The 26,377-nt window shown below is 40.9% G+C and overlaps 3 protein-coding genes and 1 pseudogene across 3 annotated transcripts; 2 read left to right on the forward strand and 2 right to left on the reverse strand.

Moving 5' to 3' along the window:
* The first annotated feature begins 4,932 nt into the window (after positions 1-4,932).
* Positions 4,933-7,064, forward strand: LOC119884782 (annotated as a pseudogene).
* A 4,607-nt stretch (positions 7,065-11,671) lies between these two features.
* On the reverse strand, positions 11,672-13,359 carry LOC119884781 (galactose-specific lectin nattectin-like). Its single transcript, XM_038695097.1, has 6 exons — positions 13,294-13,359; positions 13,112-13,133; positions 12,823-12,917; positions 12,445-12,579; positions 12,113-12,224; positions 11,672-11,857 (listed from the first exon to the last, which is right to left on the reverse strand). The coding sequence occupies exons 1-6, from the start codon at positions 13,357-13,359 to the stop codon at positions 11,790-11,792; spliced, it is 498 nt and encodes a 165-aa protein (XP_038551025.1). The 3' UTR covers positions 11,672-11,789.
* Positions 13,360-15,910: 2,551 nt separating this feature from the next.
* Positions 15,911-21,799, forward strand: LOC119884783 (galactose-specific lectin nattectin-like). The gene is made up of 7 exons (XM_038695098.1): positions 15,911-16,004; positions 20,147-20,212; positions 20,491-20,512; positions 20,707-20,801; positions 21,037-21,171; positions 21,397-21,562; positions 21,732-21,799. The coding sequence occupies exons 2-7, from the start codon at positions 20,147-20,149 to the stop codon at positions 21,797-21,799; spliced, it is 552 nt and encodes a 183-aa protein (XP_038551026.1). The 5' UTR covers positions 15,911-16,004.
* Positions 21,800-23,958: 2,159 nt separating this feature from the next.
* On the reverse strand, positions 23,959-26,372 carry LOC119884779 (galactose-specific lectin nattectin-like). The gene is made up of 7 exons (XM_038695096.1): positions 26,241-26,372; positions 25,904-25,969; positions 25,727-25,748; positions 25,438-25,532; positions 25,101-25,235; positions 24,380-24,491; positions 23,959-24,134 (listed from the first exon to the last, which is right to left on the reverse strand). Exons 2-7 carry the CDS (start codon positions 25,967-25,969, stop codon positions 24,067-24,069), a joined length of 498 nt encoding a protein of 165 aa, XP_038551024.1. The 5' UTR covers positions 26,241-26,372; the 3' UTR covers positions 23,959-24,066.
* Between the last annotated feature and the right edge of the window lie 5 nt (positions 26,373-26,377).

Genomic DNA, 26,377 nt, shown 5'->3' on the forward strand with positions numbered 1-26,377 from the left:
GACTCTTACCATCTGTCTAGGGACTGCAGATGAAAAATAGCCTTTAAGCTAATTCTGGCATATTGACAGAAATGTTTATGAATATGCACTGTCCCTGTAATAAATAAATAGAAAAAAAAATAAAAATAAAAATACAGTGTCGCTGAGGGGTCCAGGTGAGGCAGCGTAGCCACACGAGTGTGCTCATTGACATGCCACTCCCCCGGCAAGGGGGGTGGGGTGGGGAAGACGGTGTTGCCGTACATGTGGGTTCAGGCCCACCTGACCGTGTCAGGAAGGGGAGCATGGTGGGAGAGAATGTGCAGCTTTGCAGCAAGCCCAGGCTACCTCTTAGCCGTCCCACGAACACGCAGCTGACTCACACAATGTAGGGAAGTGACAAACCGCGGTTATAATCTCAAAACGGCTTTTCTGTAAAGTGCAACCGTAAGGTTTTGCAGTTTACAAGAAACAAATTTATCCCCATATCCTGTCCACACGAAGTGTAATGGCCACTTTCGTGGGCTCATTATGATGCAGCCTGCCATCTGTGACAAAAAAGGGGGACCCCTAGATGTAAACAGAAGGACCATGTCAGCGATGCCATGATTAAGCTCGCAGCACGGCAATGCCAGGGGAACGGGGGTAATGTGTGGAGCAGCATACACAATACAGTATCACACACTGGCTGGCAGATTTCTTAAAGAAGAATATCTGTACAGGGTGTGTATTTTCTGTTCACACAAAGCATAATGTCAGCTCTCGGGGGCTCATTCATTTACATTACATTTATTTATTCAGCTGACACTTTTTATCCAAAGCAACTTACAATTGCTACACATGTCAGAGGTCGCACGCCTCTGGAGCAACTAGGGGTTAAGTGTCTTGCTCAGAGACACATTGGTGGATGTCTCTCAGTGGGAATTGAACCCAGGTTTCCCACACCATCATTCAGACCGTTTCTGTGAGGAGGGGTGTGTAAAAAGGGCCCTCTGACTGAACAGTGTCCTACTTGTTGCTGTGAGCTTGGGCTGCAGGTTAGCTGACATACAGTGTGGCTAACAACAGCCGGTTCACACAGTGTGGGAAGCGTGTGCTTGGTGTGGTTGAGTTGACTGAGATAGACACAGAGCGTTTATTCCAAAAACAGCTTGCACGCAAAGAGCAACAACATTATCACACACAGTCCCAACTCATAGATACCAGTTGCTTGCTCTGAGCGATGAGGGTCGGACAAGCAGCAAGCAATCCAGTTTCTAAATGTAGTTAGCTGCAGCTAATGTGGAGCAACATGGATACACAGGGTCTCCCCGGTCGGCTGATCCATCCAGACCGTATGTTAGCTTCACGTTGGGCTCCTGTTAGCTTTTACTTTAGCTTCCTGTTAGCTCAACATTAGCCTGACGTTAGCTTTGCCTCGCCAGAGAAACATAGGCCTAGATGCCGGGGGAGGCTCCAAGTTAGGAGAATGGAGCCAGAGGGGGGAGTCCCAGGATCGCCTTGGAGCGTCCGTCCTGGCTGCATCTGGGAGGACAGGCAAGCCACACAGAAGACCAACATGAATTCGAACGAACACAACAGTCTCCTGTACACATAACAATGATAAGATCAGATGAGCAAGAGGGAAATAACTTTCCCGTCAACTTAGCAGCTCTTAGATGCCGGTCTAGCCAGTCTGCTCGAATACATGATCCGCTAGTAATCTTCTGCTCTTAGACAGTTCAGTGCTGAAGCAAAATGGGAGACGATGGTCGATGTCTCACCGTTGTACATACACAAGGTGAGGACGTAAGTGCTGTGCTATTGTAAACCCAATAGTAATAGCCTTAGAGGGCGAAGCCTATTCGAAATAGAACTGTTTAGTGCTAGGACCAAACTCACCCCTGCCCCTTCCCTTGCCCCCCCCCCTTTTTTCCCCCCCTAAACCCCCTCATCGTCCTCTTCCACCACTGGCTTGAAGTCCTCAGCCAGTTTTGACACATATACCGCCCATCCCCCCAATTCACAACAGCGTCAAAATCTCCCTCTGTCTCCCCAGCCATATAAAAGCACAGCACATCCAGTTATTTGTGTACAAAATACAAGAAGCTCTAACTGATGTTTGGTACAGGCTACAAGAAAAATGGCAACATATGCTACAAAGTTACTATTTATTCCTTGTCAGCCACAGCCTGCAAAAAGTGGGGCAGATAATGTAACACACTAAATTAATACCTTTATTAAACATCAGGTCTAAAAATATTTTTAATCAATGATTTTATAACAATCTTAATTTCATGTTTTAAAATGAAACGTAGTTTGACCAAGATAACAGTGTAGCTGTCCTTATCAAGTCTACCCTTTTTTGGTGCTAAATAACTGTTTTGATGTCTTCCAGTCATGATTTCGACCACACCACAGCACTGAGACGGCTCTTGTTAACGTCTTCACTATCATCTATTTCAACATTGACAGTGGTAGAATTTCAGTCTTAGTATTATTGGATTTCAGTGCTGCTTTCGACACGGTTGACCACAACATATTACTAGCCAGACTGGAAAACTGAGTGGGATTTTCTGGCACAGTACTAAACTGGTTTGAATCTTACTTAAAGGACAGGGACTACTTTGTAGGTAATTAAACATCTGAGCTAACAAAAATTTCTTGTGGAGTTCCCCAAGGCTCCATTCTGGAGCCTCTCCTGTGCTTCCACTGGCTCAGATTATGATAAACAACAAAATATGTTACCATAATTCTGCAGATGACCAGTGTTGGGAAGTAATGTGTGTTAATAATATTACTTTTCCCAGTAACTAAGAAGTGTAACTAATTACTTTTCTACTAGTTACTAAGGCAAGTGACGCTGCGTTACTCTTTACTGAATGCAGCATCCTTGACATATAAGCGCGACTGTACGGCAAGTCAGGGGCAACCGCTTTTGTTTTTCATGTTCACTTTTAGTCAAACACTAAAGGAAGAATGTAGAACGAGGGAGAGAGACGTTCTTTCCACAGCTGTAAGTAGCTCCTGTCATTATTGTGTCACAGTCTAAGATGCAAAGAACATTGTCGTCTATTGTAAACTCTGTGCGACCAGCAAAAAGATTTCAACCGCGAAGATTTCTACATCTGATTTATTGAAGCATCTGCAGAAGCAGCACAGCAACGTGAAACTTACAGAAAGAAACTCCGGCAGCTGCTGTCACTGATGCTTGGACTCGATGGGAGAGAGTGGCGTTAACGCAACGTTTTGTAACTACTGAATACTGCTCTTATAAACAGGCTACATGTGCAGCAAAAAAAGACTTTTGTTTAAAAGTCAGGATTTACTTGCTTTATTTTTTTATTTCAGCCGGTGGTGTAAAGAAACTTTAGGCCTGGACTTTATGCTTTGTAAAAACCACACTCTTTGCTGCTGTCATGGATATGATGTTAGTTAAAAAGTCGGGGGAGACTGCTTTGTTTGGGGGTGAAGGGGTGTGGTTTGGGAAAGCTTCCCATTATTAGCCTATAATTTGGATAATTATCAACGCTGACCGCCACATATTGATTGATCTTTGATCTTTCTCTCTCTCCCTCCATGTCGTGATCATAGCTGCACAAACCTGTCCAACGTTAGAATAACCCCCCACCCTGCTGTCATTCTGTGGGAAACACACAAAAAATAGGATCACATCACTCCAGTTTCAAGTTCTTTACACTGACTTCCTGTATGTCATGGTGCTGATTTCAAAATCCTGCTGTTGGTTTATAAAGCACTAAATGGTTTAGGGCCAAAATATAGTGCTGATCTTCTGCAACATTATTAACCATCCAGACCTCTCTGGTCACCTGGAACAGGTCTGCTCTCTGTCCCCAGAGTCAAAACTAAACCTGGAAAAGCAGCTTTTAGTTTTCATGCTCCATATATCTGGAACAAACTGCAGGTTGGCTGAAAGTGTCAATTCTTTTAAATCAAGACTGAAGACTTTACTTTTTACCACTGCCTTTAATAAATTTAAGGCTGTAGATTAATAACTTAATTAATACTAAACTTTAGCTTTTACTCTCCTGTTATATCCTGCTTCTATTTTAAATTTACCTGCTGCTTTTATGTTTGGAGTTTACATGTTCTCCCCGTGTCAGCGTGGGTTCTCTCCGGGTGCTCCTGCTTCCTCCCACCATCCAAAGACATGCAGGCTAGGTTAATTGGTGTCTCTAAATTGCCCTTAGGTGTGAATGTGAGTGTGAGTGGTTGTCTGTCTATGTGTGGCCCTGCGATGGACTGGCGACCTGTCCAGGCTGTACCCCACCTTTCGTCCAATGTCAGCTGGGATTGACTCCAGCCCCCCGCGACCCTGTACACAGGATAAGCAGTTGAGGATGGATGGATGGATGGACTTTGAATTGCCTTGTTGTTTAAAAGTGCTATATACATAAACTTGCCTTGCTTTGCCTAGTCAGGCTGCAGTTTGCTTTTTGCCAATTGTTGTATATGAACATCAGTGTGCCACTGATTGTACAAACAAAATGTTACAGTTAAAGTTAAATAATGTCATCATTATAAAGCACCGAAGAGAGGTTTACTAAAGTAGAATGTATAGCAATCTTGGAGCCCTAGAGATTAGATTAAAATAGATTTCAAATCATCTGAGTTTGGGAAAACATGGTGGGTTTATGAGGTTAGTTACAATGATTTGATGATGAGAGTCCGAGAAAATGCCATTCAATGATGTGTGCTTAATTTCCAGATAGTCCTTGTTTGTAACTCTTAGTAGATTGCACTGGACTGTGAGGTTTAGCAAACATAAATCGCAAATACCCACAGGGTAGCATCACTCCACAGACCCCTGTTTGAATTTCTGAAGTACATGCTGTAGGTGATAGCTATAGGGCTATGTACATAACAGATTACACATGTTTTTTCCTACAATAGTCAAAAATATCATGTGATCATAGAAAAACATGTTGCAGGTGTGTTAGTCGAAGCGCCCAGAGATGGTATATAAACGCTGGGTTTCCCTCTCAACTACACCCTGCTACCTGCTACTGCTGCAAGTGGAACTCATCTGATCATCACAACAAGGTACGGCTCTTTCTACAGAAACGAGTTTTCATCTGTTCATTATTATTTTAGTGTTCACTTCCAGGGAAAACCCCTTTTCATGCAGTTCTTTATAATTCCTTGTTTCTGTAAAACTTACAACTTTTGTTATTTTATCTTCCTGTATCACCAAATAGCATTGCTGTCATTTTTATGTTGTAATTAACATTCACATTAAAATAATGCATATACTTATCTACAGTGTATTACTTCATTAACATATTGTCTTTACACAGATGGCATCAGCTCTTCATTTCATTGCGGTCATCTGTTTGACCAGTGGGCTGTGTATTGGAGCCAATGTAAGTAATAAAATATAAATTTAATAATAAACATAAAACCGGTCTTGCAAGAGCTCTACAGTCCAACATTATGTTTTCAACATTAATAAAACTGAACATTTTAAAATGCAATACAAGTAAGTGGACAAAACACATTTATGATTGACTACTTCTATGAAAAATAAAACTCAGCGTCCTGTCACCTGTATTTTTTTATTCAAATCTAAAGTTGCAAGTAGAGACAAATCAGAATATTTCTGTATCTTCACAGGCATCAAGTGAAACAGAATCAGGTTAGTGTTTCTCAGAGTGGTGGAGGTGAAATGCTGTTTCCGCACTTGATCCTAAGATTTCTTCTTACTTACCTTTTTCTAATGTGTCCATAAATGTTGTGCTGAGGATCAATATTCTCAGACCTCCACTGACTTTGGACCACCAGAGGCTTTTTGCATGATTGTCCTCTAATCATCTACAATTGTGTTATAGATCATTGCTATGAAACCTGCCCTGACGGTTGGACTGTGTTTGGCCAACAATGTTACATGTTCCACAACAGTGAACAGCAGTGGGCTGATGCAGAGGTACGTTTTCAGTTATAACAGCCACACTGTATTTGTGATCACTCAGTTAGCAGTAGAAGTTCCCATATGAAGGTTATTGAATTTACACAGGATCCATTGTTCTGTTGTCCACTCTGTTGGTACACACAGTTCAAGCATGTTCATGTAGTGTGATGTTAGTTGATGATGTTCTTTATCCATCTCTGTTAGTAGTTTTATTTCTCTTTCTGTCACTTTTGTTTCTCACTTTGTCTCTTTCTTCAGCGTTTGTGCACGTCTTTCGGTGGGAATCTGGCTTCCCTTCAAACCGCAGACGAGTACAAGTTCATCAGAAATGATTCGTAAAGTGACTGGTGTAGATAAAGACGCTTGGGTTGGAGGCTACGACGCAGCAAAGGTGAGCCTTTTTAACAAAAAACAGGATCTGATTTAGCTGTCCCCTCTGTGTGCCTGATATTGAGTATATACTGTTTGTAATCTACCTTTTTGTAATTTGACCAGTGTTATGTGGACTATTTTTAACACGACATAACTGTAACCCTTCATAAAAAGCACCAGCTGAAACATGATTGAAAAAACTCCAACCAAATGTATAAACTCTCTTAAAACCTTTTGTTTCAGGAGGGTGTGTGGCTGTGGAGTGATGGTTCAAGTATGACTTCAAAGGCTGGGCTGCAGGGGAACCCAACAACGCTGGTGGAAGAGAGAACTGTATGGAGATTAACTTTTCAGGTACAACTTAATTATCTGATAGAAACCTTTTATTGTTGGCTTTTCCCTTCATTGTTGGATGTTTACTTTTCTTACTCTCTGTTTTTCAGTATGTGCTTTCATTTGCAACCATGAATCATGTTATAATAAATTGAGTGTTATATGAAGACAGTTTTACATGCTTAATTGAGAAAATGCAAACAATTTCATTGTGAGAACTTTGTATCTGAGGCCTCTAATGTGCAATTATTGATTCTTTAAAAAAAATCTGTCCTCAGGAAAAGATTATGTCAACGATGCCAACTGTGATATCAACAAACCTTTTGTTTGTGGGGTGCACCTGTGAAGATCTACGCCCTACGCCAGGTGCTGACACATCCCCAATGATGATGTCAAAAACCCCCTGATGATGTCATAGTTCTGATATATTTCTATATTTTAGTTGAATCAATAAAAAAATATATCATGTTCAGCTATTTGTCTCACCTCTTTATTTTGCTATCTCATGCACCACTGAAGCTTCCCTCTCTCTACTCTTAAAATTTGATATCAAAATGATCATATTTAGAGCATTTAGAGCATTTTTACTCAACTAGTTTCACCCAGATAGATACAGAGAAGCAAAACAAGACAATGACTGTGACAGAACAACTTCAAAGTAAAATTGGGAGTCAATAAGTCACTTTAATAAGTAACTCATTTAAGTTTTTCATGAAAACTAATTAAAAACTAAGGGACATCTTATAAATGCTAAAATAGTAGAGAACATTTCAATAGTAAACTCTTTGTTGAGCACTTAGGCGTTTGTGTGTGTGTACTTATTACTAGATCTCTTAAGTGCTCATTCAGACACTAATTTCACTATCCATGACTAAAATCTATATATATGGTAAATGGTTTTTAAAACCAGGACACGGAGATGGGCCGGACATTTTCTCACGAGTTGGGGTCATAAGGATTTTATTGACACGCTTGTATTGGTAATCCTCATTGGTTCAGTTCTTTATCGATGTTCTTATCAGTCCTATTTATTATTAAATAATTGCATATATTATTTGAAAAAATAATACAATATGTTTTATTAACTAAATGTTTTTTCTACAGCAGCAACAGGATTTACAACAGCAAAGGAAAAAAATCTAAAATGTCAGTAAAATAAATCATATTTCTGACAACAACATAATAGTTTAGAAAGAATCAACAACTCATTCCCTCCCTGTCCTCCTTCTGCTCTGCTGCTGCTGGTTAAGAGGAGGGCTGGTCTGTCTCCTAAAGCTGAGTTTATAATTTGCCATATTTTAATGTACTGGCAAACTAAGCTGAACAGTTACTAAAGATAACAACTTTCACTTTAACTTGTTTTTATCAATTAGCTATTAACTGAACTAGCACTGTGCCTGTGTTACACCATAACACAGCTGCAGTGGATGAGAGACTGAGCAGATTAAAATATTGCATTTTGCGTGTTCATGTTTATTCAACAGGTGTGTTGGTAAAGTATTGGCTTTTTACTCGCTAAGTTTTTATTGCACCACGTAGCCTACTTAACAAGCTTAGTTGTTGTCAGCGTAGGTAATGTCCACTGATCAGCTGGCTGACTTCGCTCTGTGTGCGCGCGCACGTGTGTAAGTGTGGGGTGGAGGCACTCTGCAGACACACAGAGGCGGGGAGAGGCTGCAGGTCAGACAGTTAGGGTTGAGCCTTGTGAGCATGTGAAACTCTAAAGATGAGAAGGAAATGATATAGCTCACTCTTCTATTTTTTTTAACACTTTGCAAGCCTGCAAAACGTCTTGGGTTACAACTGGAACCCTTGTTCCCTGAGGAGGGAACGAGACACTGCGTTGTTGAAAACGACTCTACGGGGAAGCTCCTCGAGCGCCTGCCTCTTAAGTATGAATGAAACTAATCCAATCCTAATTGGTGTCGTGCCATGTCGTATCATGTGACGGCATACCCAGCATACTCGAAGGCACCTTAGGCACATAGCCAGGCCTTGGATGCAAGACGGCCTTCACTCCGCCAGGGGTAAATTCCAAGCAGTCTGGCGTCACTGCCAGTGCTTGAAGATCCCCCACCCTATTAATAGAGGTGATGGCCAAGAGAAACGCCATCTTGACCGTGAGGTCCCTGGGCGAAGCCAACTGAAAGGGGTGGAAGGCAGCCAACACTTTCCCCTGGGACCAGAGAATAATCCAACATCTCCAGGCAATTTATTTGCCAAGAGTGATGATGGTCCTGCCACAGACCCTGGACAAAGCATCTGTCCGTGATGGCGCCCCAGCCGGTGAGGGAGGCATCGGTCGAGACGCATTCCGGCGACACGACGCTCCTAACACTGGCCCCTTGTACAGGAACCATGGTTTCTTCCACAGTAATAGGGACTGAAGGCACCTGCGCGTGACCCTGATTACACGGAACAGATTTCCCCACTGTGAAACACCCTGGTTTTCAGCCACCACTGAAGGGGCCTCATGTGTAGAAGGGCCAGAGGTATGATGCTGGATGCCGCTGCCATGAGGTCCAGCAGCCTTTGGAAGCTCTTCACAGTGACGGCCTGGCCTAGCTTCATCCTGGACACCATGGTCAGGATGGACTCGACACGTGTGGGAACATACGTGCCCGCATCGTAACCGAGTCCCACACTACACCCAGAAATGTAGTCTTCTGGGCCGGTACCAACACGCAAGGACGACATCTTGATGCCGAACCGCCATATCTCGAGACTGGGCTATATAATTCAGTATGAGGATGCCCTGAAGCGTCAATGGAGCCAGAGCTGCATCCATACACTTGGTGAACGTGCGGGGAGAGAGTACTTGGCCGAACAGAAGAACCCGATACTGGTACGCGTCGCCCCCGAACGCGAACCTCAGGAACCTCCTGTGACATGGAAGGAAGGAGCCATGACGAACTAGATCTATCGTGAAAAACCAATCCCCGGATCTGATTTGATCCACGATGATGGGAATAGTGAGAATCTTGAACCTGAAACCTCTCAGGGTGTGATTCAACTGCCTCAGGTCTAAAATGGGCCTGCCTGCCGTCCTTCTTTGGAACTATAAATTACCGGCTGTAAAACCCGGTCTGGCAGGGGAACACATTCTACGGCCCCTTTGACCAGCAGAGCCTGCACTTCCTGTTCCATAACCCAATCCTGTTCTGGAACCACTGTAGTCGGCACCACCCCAGCAAACTTGGGGGGTCGGTGACTGAACTACAGTCCGTATCCACGCCTTATTATATTCAGGACCCACGGTGAGATGTTTGGAAGATGTCGCCATGCGTCTGCAAAATCCACTAAGGGAACCGGCCTCTCGAGACCAGCCGCAGGTGTGTTTTGAGCACTGTTCCCAACCCCCTGAAGCGGCGCTCTTGGGGCGTACGCCACACCGTGCGTGCGCTGGAAACCGATGCGACCCGAAGCGCCAAAGACGGCGGGACCACACCCCTTTCCTGGGGGCTCTGCTGCGAGAACAACCTCAGTTGTTCCACCGCCAAGGGGGCGGCCCCAGCGGTCCCACGCCCCGCGTCAGGACCTCTTCCCCAAACTTCTCCTCGCCTGAAGGACATCCCTCAGGTTGCCCCTCTGGCGGGCGGGCTCCGGCTGAGAGCGTTTCCTCTGTTGCCAGACTCCCGTGGCAGGGGCTCTGGAGGCAATGCTCTCCTTTTGTTCCTGGCGATGGGGGGAGCTAGGGGACGGCCGGAGACGGCCGCTTGGGCCACCCCACCCAGACCGGACCTTGAGCAGCAATGGAGAAACTAATTGTATAACGTAGGTGATGAGATGCGAAAAGAGTGGGGCCTCACCCAGGATCTGGAGATTTCGTCATGAAGATCCGGGAAAAATGGCAAGCCCCGGCGCTGAGGTCGGGACCGGGGCTGCAGGAATCTGTCGTCCAGCTTGCTCAGACAAGGATTAGCCTGCCGAGTTTGCGGCCAGCTGATGTTGAGCCTGGCCACAGCCCGCGTCACAACCTCCACCAGCTCATTATAAGCGGGAACCGGAGTTGGCGAACAAGGCTCACGTTCCTCGCTACCAATGCTGAGCACGTCCACCTCCTCAGAAGCAGACAGCTCGGGCATCGGGTGGTCGCCACAGGCTGAGGAAGCCGCAGAGCAGGCCTCTGAATCCTGAGCGGGCGCCACAGAATCCTCGGACGATGAACGAGGAAGTGCCTCAGCAGCCTCGACCCGAGCCAGGGGGGACCGCGAGCCTGGCCATCCTTTCCAAAAATGGCCCGGTGCTCCTAAACAATACACACACAGCTGATGCGTGTCCCCACTTGTGATGTATCTAGGACAGGGGTACACACACTGAGTGTACCGCTGTTTCTCACTCGCCATTCAATAAGTCTCACGACCGACAGCTCAGCAGAGAAGAGGACAGTTTCACAGAGAGCGCTTGCAGAAGAGCGAAAGCTGTTGTGTGTGTGTGCCGGCGTCCTTTTATGCTTCCGGGTATGCTGTAACATGATACACCACGGCAGAACACCAATTAGGATTGGATTAGTTTCATTCGTACTTCACAGGCAGGCGCTCGAGGAGCTACCCCATAGAGTCGTTTTCAACGACGCAGTGTAGAGTTCCCTGCGAAAGGGAATTTGGTAAGATTTTGAATTTTCAAACACTTAGTTTCAACTTTTTTTTTGTTTTGAAACATGACAGGATATTTATCCCATAGGACCTTGGTGCAGACATTCAGGTTTGAAAGCCCCTTAAATGCTCAAATAGAAACTGACAGGATTACTATGATTATTATACTTTGCTCTTGTATGTAAACCAAAGAATTTACTATTGAAATCTGTTCTCTACTGCTGTAGTATTTATAAGATGAATCTTTTAATCAAAGTATTAATTAATAATTAAAACTTTTCGTAAATGAGTTGACTTATTGACTCCCAATTTTACTTTGAAGTTGTTCTGTCACAGTGTCATTGTCTTGTTTTGCTTCTCTGTTCTCTGTATCTATTTGGGTGAAATAGTACTAGTATGTGCTCTAAATATGGGGATCATTTTGATATCAAATTTTAAGAGTAGAGAGAGGGAAAGACCAATATAAAGAGGTGAGACAGATAGCTGAACATGATATATTTGTTTATTGATTCAACTAAAATATATCAGAACTGTGACATCATCTGGGGTTTTTTGACATCTTCATTGGGGATGTGTCAGCACCTGGCGTAGGGCGTAGATCTTCACAGGCGCATGCCACAAACAATGGATTTGTTGATATCACAGTTGGCATCGTTGACATAATCTTTTCCTGAAGACAGATTTTTTTAAAGAAATAATAATTGCACATTAGAGGCCTCACATGAAAAGTTCTCACAATGATATTGTTTACATTTTACTTTAAGTAAGACTCTCTTCATATAGCACTCTCAAAAACCTGCGTTATAACATGATTCACACTTGCAAATGAAAGCACATACTGAAAAACAAAGAGTAAGAAAGTAAACATCCAAAATAAAGGGAAAGGCCAACAATATAAGGTTTCTATCAGATAATTAAGTTGTACCTGCAAAGTTAATCTCCATACAGTTCTCTCTTCCACCAGCGTTGTTGGGTTCCCCTGCAGCCCAGCCTTTGAAGGCGTACTTGGAACCATCACTCCACAGCCACACACCCTCCTGAAACAAAAGGTTTTAAGAGAGTTTATACATTTGGTTGGATTTTTTCAATCATGTTTTAGCTGGCGTTTTTTTGAAGGGTTACAGTTATGTCGTGTTAAAATAGTCCACATAACACTGGTCAAATTACAAAAAGGTAGATTACAAACAGTATATACTCAATATCAGGCACACAGAGGGGACAGCTAAATCAGATCCTGTTTTTTGCTAAAATGCTCACCTTTGCTGCATCGTAGCCTCCAACCCAAGCGTCTTTATCTACACCAGTCACTTTACGAATCATCTTTCTGATGAACTTGTACTCGTCTGCGGTTTGTAGGGAAGCCAGATTCCCACCGAAAGACGTGCACAAACGCTGAAGAAAGAGACAAAGTGAGAAACAAAAGTGACAGAAAGAGAAATAAAACTACTAACAGAGATGGATAAAGAACATCATCAACTAACATCACACTACATGAACATGCTTGAACTGTGTGTACCAACAGAGTGGACAACAGAACAATGGATCCTGTGTAAATTCAATAACCTTCATATGGGAACTTCTACTGCTAACTGAGTGATCACAAATACAGTGTGGCAGTTATAACTGAAAACGTACCTCTGCATCAGCCCACTGCTGTTCACTGTTGTGGAACATGTAACATTGTTGGCCAAACACAGTCCAACCGTCAGGGCAGGTTTCATAGCAATGATCTATAACACAATTGTAGATGATTAGTAGGACAATCATGCAAAAAGCCTCTGGTGGTCCAAAGCCAGTGGAGGTCTGAGAATATTGATCCTCAGCACAACATTTATGGACACATTAGAAAAAGGTAAGTAAGAAGAAATCTTAGGATCAAGTGCTGAAACAGCATTTCACCTCCACCACTCTGAGAAACACTAACCTGATTCTGTTTCACTTGATGCCTGTGAAGATACAGAAATATTCTGATTTGTCTCTACTTGCAACTTTAGATTTGAATAAAAAAATACAGGTGACAGGACGCTTGAAAACATAATGTTGGACTGTAGAGCTCTTGCAAGACCGGTTTTATGTTTATTATTAAATTTATATTTTATTACTTACATTGGCTCCAATACACAGCCCACTGGTCAAACAGATGACCGCAATGAAATGAAGAGCTGATGCCATCTGTGTAAAGACAATATGTTAATGAAGTAATACACTGTAGATAAGTATATGCATTACTTTAATGTGAATGTTAATAACAACATAAAATGACAGCAATGCTATTTGGTGATACAGGAAGATAAAATAACAAAAGTAACAAGTTTTACAGAAACAAGGAATTATAAAGAACTGCATGAAAAGGGGATTTCCCTGGAAGTGAACACTAAAATAATAATGAACAGATGAAAACTCGTTTCTATAGATAAGAGTCGTACCTTGTTATTGTTTGACTATTTTAGTAAAACATGTGTAATCTGTTATGTACATAGCCCTATAGCTATCACCTACAGCATGTACTTCAGAAATTCAAACAGGGGTCTGTGGAGTGATGCTACCCTGTGGCTGTTTGCAATTTATCTTTGTTAAACCTCATAGTCCAGTGCAATCTACTAAGAGTTACAAACAAGGACTATCTGGAAATTAAGCACACATCATTGAATGGCATTTTTTTTAACTCAAAAATCTCATCATCAAATCATCAACAATTAAAGGCAGTGATAAAAAGAAAAGTCTTCAGTCTTGATTTAAAATAATTACAGCCAACCTGCAGTTTTCTGGAAGTTTGTTTCAGTCTGGGGACAAAGAGCAGACCTGTTCCAGGCGACCTGAGAGGTCTGGATGGTTAATAATGTTGCAGAAGATCAGCACTATATTTCTGCCCTAAACCATTTAGTGCTTTATAAACCAACAGCAGGATTTTGAAATAAATTATCTGACAGACAGGAAGTCAGTGTAAAGACCTCAGAACTGGAGTGATGTGATCCTATTTTTCTGTGTTTCCCACAGAATGACAGCAGGGTGGACAGCAGCAATTTTTTGTCTTAGTGAGGACTCTAGCAGCAGCATTCTGAATCATCGTCTGTTCGATTTTTTAGTGAGACCTGTAAAGACAGAAGTCGAGTCAACTGAAGATAAATGAATGAACAAGTTTTTCCACGTCCTGCAGAGACATAAGTCCTTTAATTCTTAATATATTCTTGATAGTAGGCTGACTGTAATTGTCTTAATATGGCTGCTAAAATTCAAGATTTCTGGCTTGGTTTGTGGTTTTTAACATTAGTGATTAAAGCTGAGAGGTGACTTTAATCAATCTTCCTTGGCACCAAAAACAATGACTTCGGTTTTATCTTTTTAATTGATGAACATTCTGGCACATCCAATTGTTGATTTGTTTAATACAGTTACTCAGCTCCTGTATGGGATCATAGTGTCCTGGGGAAATGGTTATTTTGTTTATCAAAATCTGAGCCAGTGGAAGCATGTAGATGTTAAACAGAAGAGGCCCCAGAATGGAGCCTTGGGGAACTCCACAGGTCATTTTGTTAGCTCAGATGTGTAATTACATACAAGGTAGTCCCTGTCCTTTAAGTAAGATTCAAACCAGTTTAGTACTGTGCCAGAAAATCCCACTCAGTTTTCCAGTCTGGCTAGTAATATGTTATGGTCAACCGAGTCGAAAGCAGCACTGAAATCCAATAATACCAAGACTGAAATTCTGCCACTGTCAATGTTGAAGACCTTAACAAGAGCCGTCTCAGTGCTGTGGTGGGGTCGAAGACATCAAAACAGTTATTTAGTGCCAAGAATAAACAAATTAAACATTACATAAAACCGCTCCTCCAAGAGCTCAGCTTACAGCCCAACATTATGTTACCAACAATAATGAAATTTAATGTTTTAAGAATTTTTGAAATAAAAGGAAGTGAACAAAACATATTTTGATCAATAAAACTCTGTATTTTTAATTCAAATTGAAAGTTCAAAATAGAGGCAAATGCAAAATGATTTCCATACTGAAGGCCAATTCTGTGTCTTCACAGGCATCAAGTGAGACAGAATCAGGTTTTTGCTTCTCAGAGTGGTGGAGGTGAAATACTGTAGCTGCACTTCATCCTAAGATTGCTCATTTCTTAACTGTTTTAAATGTGTTCACTGTCCATAAATGTTGTGTTCAGGGACAACATTCTAAGACCTCCACTGGTTTAACATGAACATCAATGTGCCACTGATTGTACAAACAAGATGTTACAGTTAAAGTCATCATTATAAAGCACCGCAAAGGGTTTTACTGAAGTAGAATGTATAGCAATCTTGGAGCCCTATGAGATTAGCTTTTTTTAGCTTTTTAAAAAATGTATCTGCTTTCAAATCATCTGAGTTTGGGAAAACATGGTGGGTTTATGAGGTTAGTTGTTGATGATTTGATGATGAGATTTTTGAGTCTAAAACAATGCCATTCAATGATGTGTGCTTAATTTCCAGATAGTCCTTGTTTGTAACTCTTAGTAGATTGCACTGGACTGTGAGGTTTAACCATGATAAACTGCAAATACCCACAGGGTAGCATCACTCCACAGACCCCTGTTTGAATTTCTGAAGTACATGCTGTAGGTGATAGCTATAGGGCTATGTACATAACAGATTACACATGTTTTTTACTAAACATTTTTTTTAGTCAAACAATATCATATGATCATAGAAAAACATGTTTCAGGTGTGTTAGTCGAAGCGCCCGAAGAAGGTATATAAACGCTGGGTTTCCCTCTCAACTACACCCTGCTACCTGCTACTGCTGCAAGTGGAACTCATCTGATCATCACAACAAGGTACGACTCTTATCTATAGAAACGAGTTATCATCTGTTCATTATTAGGGCCCGAGCACGACCGTGCGAGGTCCCTATTGAATTTGCTCGGATTATTAGGGCCCGAGCACGACCGTGCGAGGTCCCTATTGAAATTGCTCGGATTATATTTAGGGCCCGAGCACGACCGTGCGAGGTCCCTATTGAATTTGCTCGGATTATATATATATATATATATATATATTTTTTTTTTTTCTGCAAAGTAGGCCCAAATGACATGGCCTAAACATACTCGAAAACTCACCAAAATTTGCAAACATGTCAGAACCGGTGAAAAATTTCGTATTCTACAAGTTTCGCACATGGGCGTGGCAAAATGACTCGCTAGCGCCACCTAGAAAATTGGAAATGATTAGCCCCTCGTTCACGTTCAACCTACATGTACGAAATTTTCTGGGGACATGTATCGTATCAAGACGCACAAAAAAGCCTCAAGAACCCATAGCCTAAAGTCAACAGGAAGTCGGCCATTTTGAATTTTACGGCCATTTTTGGATGATTTACACACTTCGTACTTTAACGAACTCCTCCTAGGGATTTAGTCGGATCGACGTCAAATTTCTGCTGTGCCTTCTAAAGGCATTGACGATGAACAGTTGTGCTATTTGCGCGTTTTCGTCAATGGGCGTGTCCGTGGCGTCGATGATTCGCAATGAAACAGGAAGTTGTTGTAACTTCAGTGTACATGCTCACATCCGGACCAAACTGTACATGTAGGATGAGAGTCCCGCCCTGAACACATGTACATGCCGACATTCACCCACAGTCATAGCGCCACCTGCTGGCAACAGAAAGTGACCTTTAACGAAGCAGCCCCCGCCGCACGTTTCACCTACGTGCACGAATTTTCTGTGGTACGTGTATCTTGTCCAGACGCACAAAAAAGTCTCTTGGAGCCATAGCCTAAACCCAACAGGAAGTCGGCCATTTTGAATTTTACGTCAAATTTTGGATGATTTACACACTTCGTACTTTAACGAACTCCTCCTAGGGATTTAGTCCGACCGACCTCAAATTTGTGCTGTGCCTTCTAAAGGCATTGAAGATGAAAAGTTGTGCTATTTGCCAGTTTTCGTCAATGGGCGTGTCCGTGGCGTGGCGTCAAAGATCAGCTCTTCGCCATGACACGGAAGTTGTCGTAACTTCAGTGTACATGCTCACATCTGGACCAAACTGTACATGTAGGATGAGAGTCCCGCCCTGAACACATGTACATGCTGACATTCACCCACAGTCATAGCGCCACCTGCTGGCAACAGGAAGTGACTTTTAACGAAGCAGCCCCCGCCGCACGTTTTACCTACGTGCACGAATTTTCTGTGGTACGTGTATCTTGTCCAGACACACAAAAAGTCTCTTGGAGCCATAGCCTAAACCCAACAGGAAGTCGGCCATTTTGAATTTTACGTCAAATTTTGGATGATTTACACACTTCGTACTTTAACGAACTCCTCCTAGGGATTTAGTCCGACCGACCTCAAATTTGTGCTGTGCCTTCTAAAGGCATTGAAGATGAAAAGTTGTGCTATTTGCAAGTTTTCGTCAATGGGCGTGTCCGTGGCGTGGCGTCAAAGATCAACTCTTCGCCATGACACGGAAGTTGTCGTAACTTCAGTGTACATGCTCACATCTGGACCAAACTGTACATGTAGGATGAGAGTCCCGCCCTGAACACATGTACATGCTGACATTCACAGACAGTCATAGCGCCACCTGCTGGCAACAGGAAGTGACTTTTAACGAAGCAGCCCCCGCCGCACGTTTTACCTACGTGCACAAATTTTCTGTGGTACGTGTATCTTGTCCAGACGCACAAAAAAGCCTCTTGGAGCGATGCCCTAAATCAACAGGAAGTAGGCCATTTTGAATTTTACGTCAAATTTTGGATGATTTACACACTTCGTACTTTAACGAACTCCTCCTAGGGATTTAGTCCGACCGACTTCAAATTTGTGCTGTGCCTTCTAAAGGCATTGAAGATGAAAAGTTGTGCTATTTGCGAGTTTTCGTCAATGGGTGTGTCCGTGGCGTGGCGTCAGAGATCAAGTCTTCGCCATGACACAGGAAGTTGTTGTAACTTCAGTGTACATGCTCACATCTGAACCAAACTTTACGTGCTTGATAACTCTCCCACCCCGTTATGGAGGACCGATCCTGACACAGTCAGAAATAAATACAGAAATAAATAAATGCTCAATAAATAAATAAGCATCCAATTAAATACACAAAAAAATAAAGTAAATAAATAAATGTAGGTAGTAATTAAATTATACAAGGAGACATAAATGTATATATTTTAATTAGTGCCTTTACTTATTCACCTTTGTTATAATTACCTTATTTGTTTATTCAACTTTATTTATTACTAATTTTTTAATGTATTTATTTATGTGTGTGTTTTAATATTTTTGTCTGTTTTATTCTTCCTTTGTATTTATTTACCTTATTTATTTTCACCCATGGTATTTATTTCTGCCTGTCTTTTTTAAATTTTTGTATGCATTTCTGCCTCATTATGCAAATGAGGAGGGGCTGTGTCTCAAGGGGTCATCTTCTCTGCTATTGGTGGACCAGTCAGACAGGAGAGCTCCTACTCTGCCTGCAGACATCAACGATCTTGCCCCTCACACAGTCAGATGGCTTCCTTCAGTGCGCTGAGGTGTTTAACAACTCTGAAGACAATACTACCAGCAATGTCTTCCTTCTCTTTTCACGTAGACGCTCCGACAGACAGTGCTTTCAGTTTGCTGCATGCATGGACACAGAACTGCGGTATAGGGAGAAGCACACGGTCAGCTGGCTGCAGCTAAATCTGGAGTGCACTCGTATTCAATTCTGTATGGTAAATTCAGTTTTAACGGAGCAGAGCGAGCTGACAGGCAGAGTTAGAGACTTTTTCTGTCTGTTTCTCTCTTTACAAAGACGCATGTTGCAGTCAGAGTCTTCTCTGAAGAGGGCAATGAAGTCTCAGTAGTACCCGATGCGAGCACCACATACAACACAATTTATCAAATTACACAACGGATATACAGTATGAAAATAAGATTGATTGGATTATACTCACAGGAAGTATAAAACCTGTTACATGCGTAACACAGTAATGTCAGGGAAATTACTTTACTTAGATTTAAGTACTGCAGTTGTACATTTGAAATACCTTCCTACCTTTCTGATAGGAAGCCTTCTTGAGGTGGTATAAAACATTTCTTCTTATATTCTGATTTGAGTTGTGGACAACTATGACCACATGAATTAAAAAAATTAAACATTTCACTGCCCAAGTCAGCTATAACACAAGTCTTGTTCATTAGACTACATGCTGTACAGTATTTGTGGACAGATTTTGTCCCAGGATTTATTATGCATTTCTTCTTCTTCGTTGCATGGTTTAGAATAACAAGGTGAGAAATGGGTCTATTCTGAGTTCATCCTGCACTGCAGCAGCTTATAAAGTCCATTTAATCCCAAAAACGCTTTTCTTTTAGGCAGGCTGGAGCAGAAACACAGTACGATGAAATGTGTGTTGTTCTCACATTCTTCCTCTGTATGTACACATAAACAACAAGGCAGGGAAATATAAAAGGAATTTATTTTATTGTTTGTGTACATTATTGTTCAGTGTACATGGTCACATCTGAAACAAACTTTACGTGCTTGATAACTCTCCCACCCCGCAGACATCTACACGCCAATACCGATTTATATTCATAGCGGCAAGTGCTATGTAGCTCCACATAGGGACACAGGAAGTGACATATAGCACCTTCATGCGGCGTCGGAACCGCGTAACAAATTCACAGCCGCACCGGCAGAGCTCCAGAATGTGCAACTCGGCCGGCTCACGCGCGGACGCGCTACAAGTGCGAGGGCCCGCCCAACGCTGCTTGCAGCTTTAATTATTTTTAGTGTTCACTTCCAGGTAAAAACCCCTTTTCATGCAGTTCTTTATAATTCCTTGTTTCTGTAAAATTACTTTTGTTATTTTATCTTCCTGTATCACCAAATAGCATTGCTGTCATTTTTATGTTGTAATTAACATTCACATTAAAATAATGCATATACTTATCTACAGTGTATTACTTCATTAACATACTGTCTACACAGATGGCATCAGCTCTTCATTTCATTGCGGTCATCTGTTTGACCAGTGGGCTGTGTATTGGAGCCAATGTAAGTAATAAATATAAATTTAATAATAACACCTAAACTTAAAATAACTAACTAAAACCGGTCTTTCAAGAGCTCTACAGTCCAACATTATGTTTTCAACATTAATAAAACTGAACGTTTTAAGAATATTTGCAATAAAAGGAAGTGAACAAACACATTTTGATTTTTGAAATAAAATGCAACGTCCTGTCACCTGTATTTTTGAATTCAAATCTAAAGTTGCAAGTAGAGACAAATCCAAGATGACTTCAATATTGAATATTTCTGTATCTTCACAGGCATCAAGTGAAACAGAATCAGGTTAGTGTTTCTCAGAGTGGTGGAGGTGAAATACTGTAGCTGCACTTGATCCTAAAATTTCTTCTTACTTACCTTTTTCTAATGTGTCCATAAATGTTGTGTTGAGGATCAATATTCTCAGACCTCCACTGACTTTGGACCACCAGAGGCTTTTTGCATGATTGTCCTTCTAATCATCTACAATTGTGTTATAGATCATTGCTATAAAACCTGCCCTGACGGTTGGACTGTGTTTGGCCAACAATGTTACATGTTCCACAACAGTGAACAGCAGTGGGCTGATGCAGAGGTACGTTTTCAGTTATAACAGCCACACTGTAAATTTGTGATCACTCAGTTAGCAGTAGAAGTTCCCATATGAAGGTTATTGAATTTTCACAGGATCCATTGTTCTGTTGTCCACTCTGTTGGTACACACAGTTCAAGCATGTTCACATGGTCGTGTTAGGACTTCTCACCTCATCCCTGTTTGTAATTTTCTTTCTTTCTGTCACTTTTGTTTCTCACTTTGTCTCTTTCTTCAGCGTTTGTGCACTTCTCTCGGTGGGAATCTGGCTTCCCTTCAAACCGCAGACGAGTACAAGTTCATCAGAAAGATGATTCATAAAGTGACTGGTGTAGATAAAGACGCTTGGGTTGGAGGCTACGATGCAGCAAAGGTGAGCCTTTTAACAAAAAACAGGATCTGATTTAGCTGTCCCCTGTGTGCCTGATATTGAAAATATTCTGTTTGTAATCTACCTTTTTGTAATCTGACCAGTGTGATGTGGACTGTTCTTAACAAGACATAACTTTAACTAACCCTTCATAAAAAGCACCAGCTAAAACATGATTGAAATAAATCTAAGCAAATGTATAAACTCTCTTAAAACCTTTTGTTTCAGGAGGGTGTGTGGCTGTGGAGTGATGGTTCAAAGTATGACTTCAAAGGCTGGGCTGCAGGGGAACCCAACAACGCTGGTGGAAGAGAGAACTGTATGGAGATTAACTTTTATTGTTGGCCTTTCCCTTCATTGTTGGATGTTTACTTTTCTTACTCTCTGTTTTTCAGTATGTGCTTTCATTTGCAACCATGAATCATGTTATAATAAATTGAGTGTTATATGAAGACAGTTTTACATGCTTAATTGAGAAAATGCAAACAATTTCATTATGAGAACTTTGTATCTGAGGCCTCTAATGTGCAATTATTGATTCTTTAAAAAAAATCTGTCCTCAGAAAGAGATTATGTCAACGATGCCAACTGTGATATCAACAAACCTTTTGTTTGTGGGGTGCACCTGTAAAGATCTACGCCCGACGCCAGGCATGACACATCCCCAATGATGTCACAACCCCACTGATGATGTCATAGTTCTGATTTATTTCAGTTGAATCAATAAACAAATATATCATGTTCAGCTATCTGTCTCACTTCTTTAAATTGCTATCTCATGCCACCACCGAAGCTCCCCTCTCTCTACTCAAAATAAACCCCATATGTAGAGCATATACTCAACTAGTTTGGGATGTGAGATACAGAGAAGCAAAACAAGACAATGACTTGATTAAAAACCTTAGAGACATCTTATAAACACTACAATAGTATAGAACATTTCAATAGTAAACTCTTTGTTGAGCACTTAGGCTCAGTGTGAATGTTTGTGAAGGGGTGAATGTGATGTGGTATTAAAGCGCTACGAGTGGTCGTAAGACTAGAAAGGTGCTACACAACACAGACCATTTACCATATATTTGCTCATGGATAGTGACGTTACTGTCTGAATGAGCACTTTAGATATATATATATATATATATATATGGTTGGTCTGCTCGTGGTTTCTCATTTTGGAATATGAGCAACGATTGCAAAATTGGATGAATGTTATGGCTTTTGAATATTGACAACATATTTCTGTGGTGCATCTCTGCACTGCCTTTGTTTTTGCTGAGAAATCAGGAGCTGGCTAAACAATACAACCAGACCGGCCACACATACATACACATATATATACTATATATGAGTGTGTGTGTGTGTGTGTGTATTTATTATTAGATCTCTTAAGTGCTCATTCAGACACTAATGTCACTATCCATGAGCAAAATCTATATATATGGTAAATGGTGTGTTTTTTTATAGGGATAACTGTTGTTGTGATTTGGCACTATATAAATAAAATTCAATTCAATTCAATTGAATTTTACATTAGATCACATTCACCCATTCACATTGAGCATAAGGGGGCTTTCACATTTACGTTGTTTGGTCCGAACCTTTAGATTTTTCAGTTTTATCCGAACCAAAATTACAGACAAACCCACTATTATTTAAGGTATTACATACATGTAAAACTAACATCATAGACATTCTGGTAGATCATAAAAGGACAATATATAAGAATAACTTAAATGAAAATGTAAAAGTATTGGCATAATATGTAAATAGCTATAAATTTATCATTTCTACCCTTTATTTAAATTAGGATATTTTACTATAATTTTATGGTTTTTGCCATATTTTTTGGATGGTCCGGACTTTCAGACTATTTACATGGTTTACATGATTCCCATGTGAACCGGCAATAAAAAATGCACGGGGAAATACACTGAAATAAGGACACAATTATAAATCTCCGGTCACAGCTCATATTTTGAAACAGAAAGCCTCTGTAGAAGCATGGCTTTGGTCTCGTCTCAAACCGAGGTGCAGAAGGATTGCTTGCAGCCTTTTCCTCCTTTCCTGCTGGTGAAGATGTAATGTTTGCAGAAAAAGGAAATTTATTTAACAAATTTGAACGAGCCTCAAGTTGGCTATAGGCTCGTTGGTGCTGCAGGTAGTAGCCTCATGACATAATAATAACAATATAGAGGCAATGATATCCATCTGTTCCTCCCTCATTCATTCATTCTTTTTAAAGCTACCTGTGGAACTGTTTTTAAACCAGTGTCAAGTATTGGGAGACGCAGCCCACATAGACGATGTCGACAGGACGCAAGTCTGTCCCGTAAAGGTCTTTAGTGCGCTCACATTATTGCAGTATAAAACCAAACCAAAACTAACCAAATGTGACAAAATGTATCAAAACTTTGGTTCTGACCTTGGTGCGGACTTTCAGGTGTGAATGCTCAAATGGAAACTGACAGGTTTACTATGATTACTATACTTTGCATTTGTATGCTAAACAAAGAGTTTACTATTGAAATCTGTTCTCTACTACTGTAGTGTTTATAAGATGCCTCTTTGGTTTTTAATCAAAGTATTAATGAAAAACTTTTCATAAAATGAGTTGACTTATTGACTCCCAATTTTACTTTGAAGTTGTTCTGTCACAGTGTCATTGTCTTGTGTTGCTTCTCTGAGTACATGCTCTAAATATGGATCATTCTGATATCAAATTTTAAGAGTAGAGTGAAGGGAGCTTCGGCGGTGCATGAGATAGCAAACTAAAGAGGTGAGACAGATAGCTGAACATGATATATTTGTTTATTGATTCAACTGAAATTTATCAGAACTGTGACATCAGTGGGGTTGTGACATCATCATTGGGGAAGTGTCAGCACCTGGCGTAGATCTTCACAGGCGCATGCCACAAACAATGGATTTGTTGATATCACAGTTGGCATCGTTGACATAATCTTTTCCTGAAGACAGATTTTTTTTAAAGAAACAATAATTGCACATTAGAGGGCTCAGATGAAAAGTTCTCACAATGATATTGTTTGCATTTACATTAAGTAAGACTCTCTTCATATAGCACCCTCAGAAACCTGCGTTATAACATGATTCATGGTTGCAAATGAAAGCACATACTGAAAAACAGAGAGTAAGAAAAGTAAACATCCAACAATGAGGGTCATCCAACATGAGTCAGATAATTAAGTTGTACCTGTAAAGTTAATCTCCATACAGCTTTCTCTTCCACCAGCGTTGTTGGGTTCCCCTGCAGCCCAGCCTTTGAAGTTGTACTTTGAACCATCACTCCACAGCCACACACCCTCCTGGAAAAGGAGGTATTTAAGTGTCAATTCACGCCAATCACAAAATAAATTATTTCACCCCTAGTGGCATCTATCCATGCTAATTGTGAAGAAATGTCCACTGCTCATGTATAATTTTGTTTGTGATGCTAAAAACAAAAATGACTTTTTGCAAAAACCTTTTTTCAGAAATCATGTCCATGTTACTGAAGATAATCCACAGATGTTGCTGTGAGCATGTTTCAGCAGCAACTATTTTGGTAAAAGAAAAAACCATGAAAACTGATCATGGATCAGTAACAATAAGTTAGTTTTTCCAGTTTAAATGTTTATTTTTTAATGGTTTGAACTCCACAGTTCTATTCATTATCATTTAGCTAGCGCTAGAGTTTTTTAGCCTTTAACTCAACGCACACCCAGAGAGTTTATACATTTGGTTGGATTTTTTTCAATCATGTTTCAGCTGGTGCTTTTTATGAAGGGTTAGTTAAAGTTATGTCCTGTTAAGAACAGTCCACATCACACTGGTCAGATTACAAAAAGTTACATTACAAATTACAGTATATATTCAATATCAGGCACACAGAGGGGACAGCTAAATCAGATCCTGTTTTTTGTTAAAAGGCTCACCTTTGCTGCATCGTAGCCTCCAACCCAAGCGTCTTTATCTACACCAGTCACTTTACGAATCATCTCTCTGATGAACTTGTACTCAGCTGTGGTTCGAAGGGAAGCCAGATTCCCACCGAGAGACGTGCACAAACGCTGAAGAAAGAGACAAAAAAAAAATTACTCAGAGATGAGGTGAGAAGTCCTAACACAACTATGTGAACATGCTTGAACTGTGTGTACCAACAGAGACAACGGAACAATGGATCCCGTGTAAATTCAATAACCTCCATACGAGGACCATTACTAACTGAGTGATCACAAATTTACAGTGTGGCAGTTATAACTGAAAACGTACCTCTGCATCAGCCCACTGCTGTTCACTGTTGTGGAACATGTAACATTGTTGGCCAAACACAGTCCAACCGTCAGGGCAGGTTTTATAGCAATGATCTATAACACAATTGTAGATGATTAGAAGGACAATCATGCAAAAAGCCTCCAATGGTCCAAAGCCAGTGGAGGTCTGAGAATATTGATCCTCAGCACAACATTTATGGACAAATTAGAAACAGTTAAGTAACGAGCAATCTTAGGATCAAGTGCAGCTACAGTTTTTCACCTCCACCACTCTGAGAAACACTAACCTGATTCTGTTTCACTTGATGCCTGTGAAGACACACATATATTCAGTATTGACCTTAATTTTAACTTTACTTCTATTTAACTATTTTAACTTTAGATTTGAATTAAAGAAATACAGGTTCACTTCCTTTTATTGCAGTAACAGCAAACTATTTTTAGATTAATATTTTATTACTTACATTGGCTCCAATACACAGTCCACTGGTCAAACAGATGACCGCAATGAAATGAAGAGCTGATGCCATCTGTGTAAACACAGTATATTAAGTAATGTACCATAGATAAGCATGTGAATTCTAGTTACAAACTTAAAATACAGTTTCAAAAGTGTTTACTACAGCAATGCGATTTTGTGATACAGGATAAATATAAGATAGAGATAAGATAAATGAAAATTTTTAGGAATTTTTACCGAAACAAGGAATTATAAAGAACTGCATGAAAAGGGGATTTCCCTGGAAGTGAACACTAAAAATAATAATGAACAGATGAAAACTTATTTCTATAGAGTCGTACCTTGTTGTGATGATCAGATGAGTTCCACTTGCAGCAGTAGCAGGTAGCAGGGTGTAGTTGAGAGGGAAACTCAGCGTTTATATACCTTCTCTGGGCGCTTCGACTAACACACCTTCAACATGTTTTGCTACACTGTA

This window comes from Micropterus salmoides, unplaced genomic scaffold (assembly GCF_014851395.1).
Source record: "Micropterus salmoides isolate LMB-PRFRI ecotype aquatic unplaced genomic scaffold, ASM1485139v1 Ms_hic_scaffold_3666, whole genome shotgun sequence".
In the NCBI taxonomy this organism is placed as follows: domain Eukaryota; kingdom Metazoa; phylum Chordata; class Actinopteri; order Centrarchiformes; family Centrarchidae; genus Micropterus; species Micropterus salmoides.

Excerpts from the sequence above, each read along its gene's own strand:
- LOC119884781 (XM_038695097.1), bottom strand. The coding sequence starts at position 13,359 with ATGGCATCAGCTCTTCATTTCATTGCGGTCATCTGTTTGACCAGTGGG. Across the intron at positions 12,580-12,822 it reads AGCAGTGGGCTGATGCAGAG|CGTTTGTGCACGTCTTTCGG; the intron begins GTACGTTTTCAG and ends CTCTTTCTTCAG. Across the intron at positions 12,225-12,444 it reads GAGGCTACGATGCAGCAAAG|GAGGGTGTGTGGCTGTGGAG; the intron begins GTGAGCATTTTA and ends CTTTTGTTTCAG.
- LOC119884783 (XM_038695098.1), top strand. The coding sequence starts at position 20,147 with ATGGCATCAGCTCTTCATTTCATTGCGGTCATCTGTTTGACCAGTGGG. Across the intron at positions 20,513-20,706 it reads ATCAAGTGAAACAGAATCAG|ATCATTGCTATAAAACCTGC; the intron begins GTTAGTGTTTCT and ends ATTGTGTTATAG. Across the intron at positions 20,802-21,036 it reads AGCAGTGGGCTGATGCAGAG|CGTTTGTGCACTTCTCTCGG; the intron begins GTACGTTTTCAG and ends CTCTTTCTTCAG.
- LOC119884779 (XM_038695096.1), bottom strand. The coding sequence starts at position 25,969 with ATGGCATCAGCTCTTCATTTCATTGCGGTCATCTGTTTGACCAGTGGA. Across the intron at positions 25,749-25,903 it reads GACTGTGTATTGGAGCCAAT|GCATCAAGTGAAACAGAATC; the intron begins GTAAGTAATAAA and ends GTGTCTTCACAG. Across the intron at positions 25,533-25,726 it reads ATCAAGTGAAACAGAATCAG|ATCATTGCTATAAAACCTGC; the intron begins GTTAGTGTTTCT and ends ATTGTGTTATAG.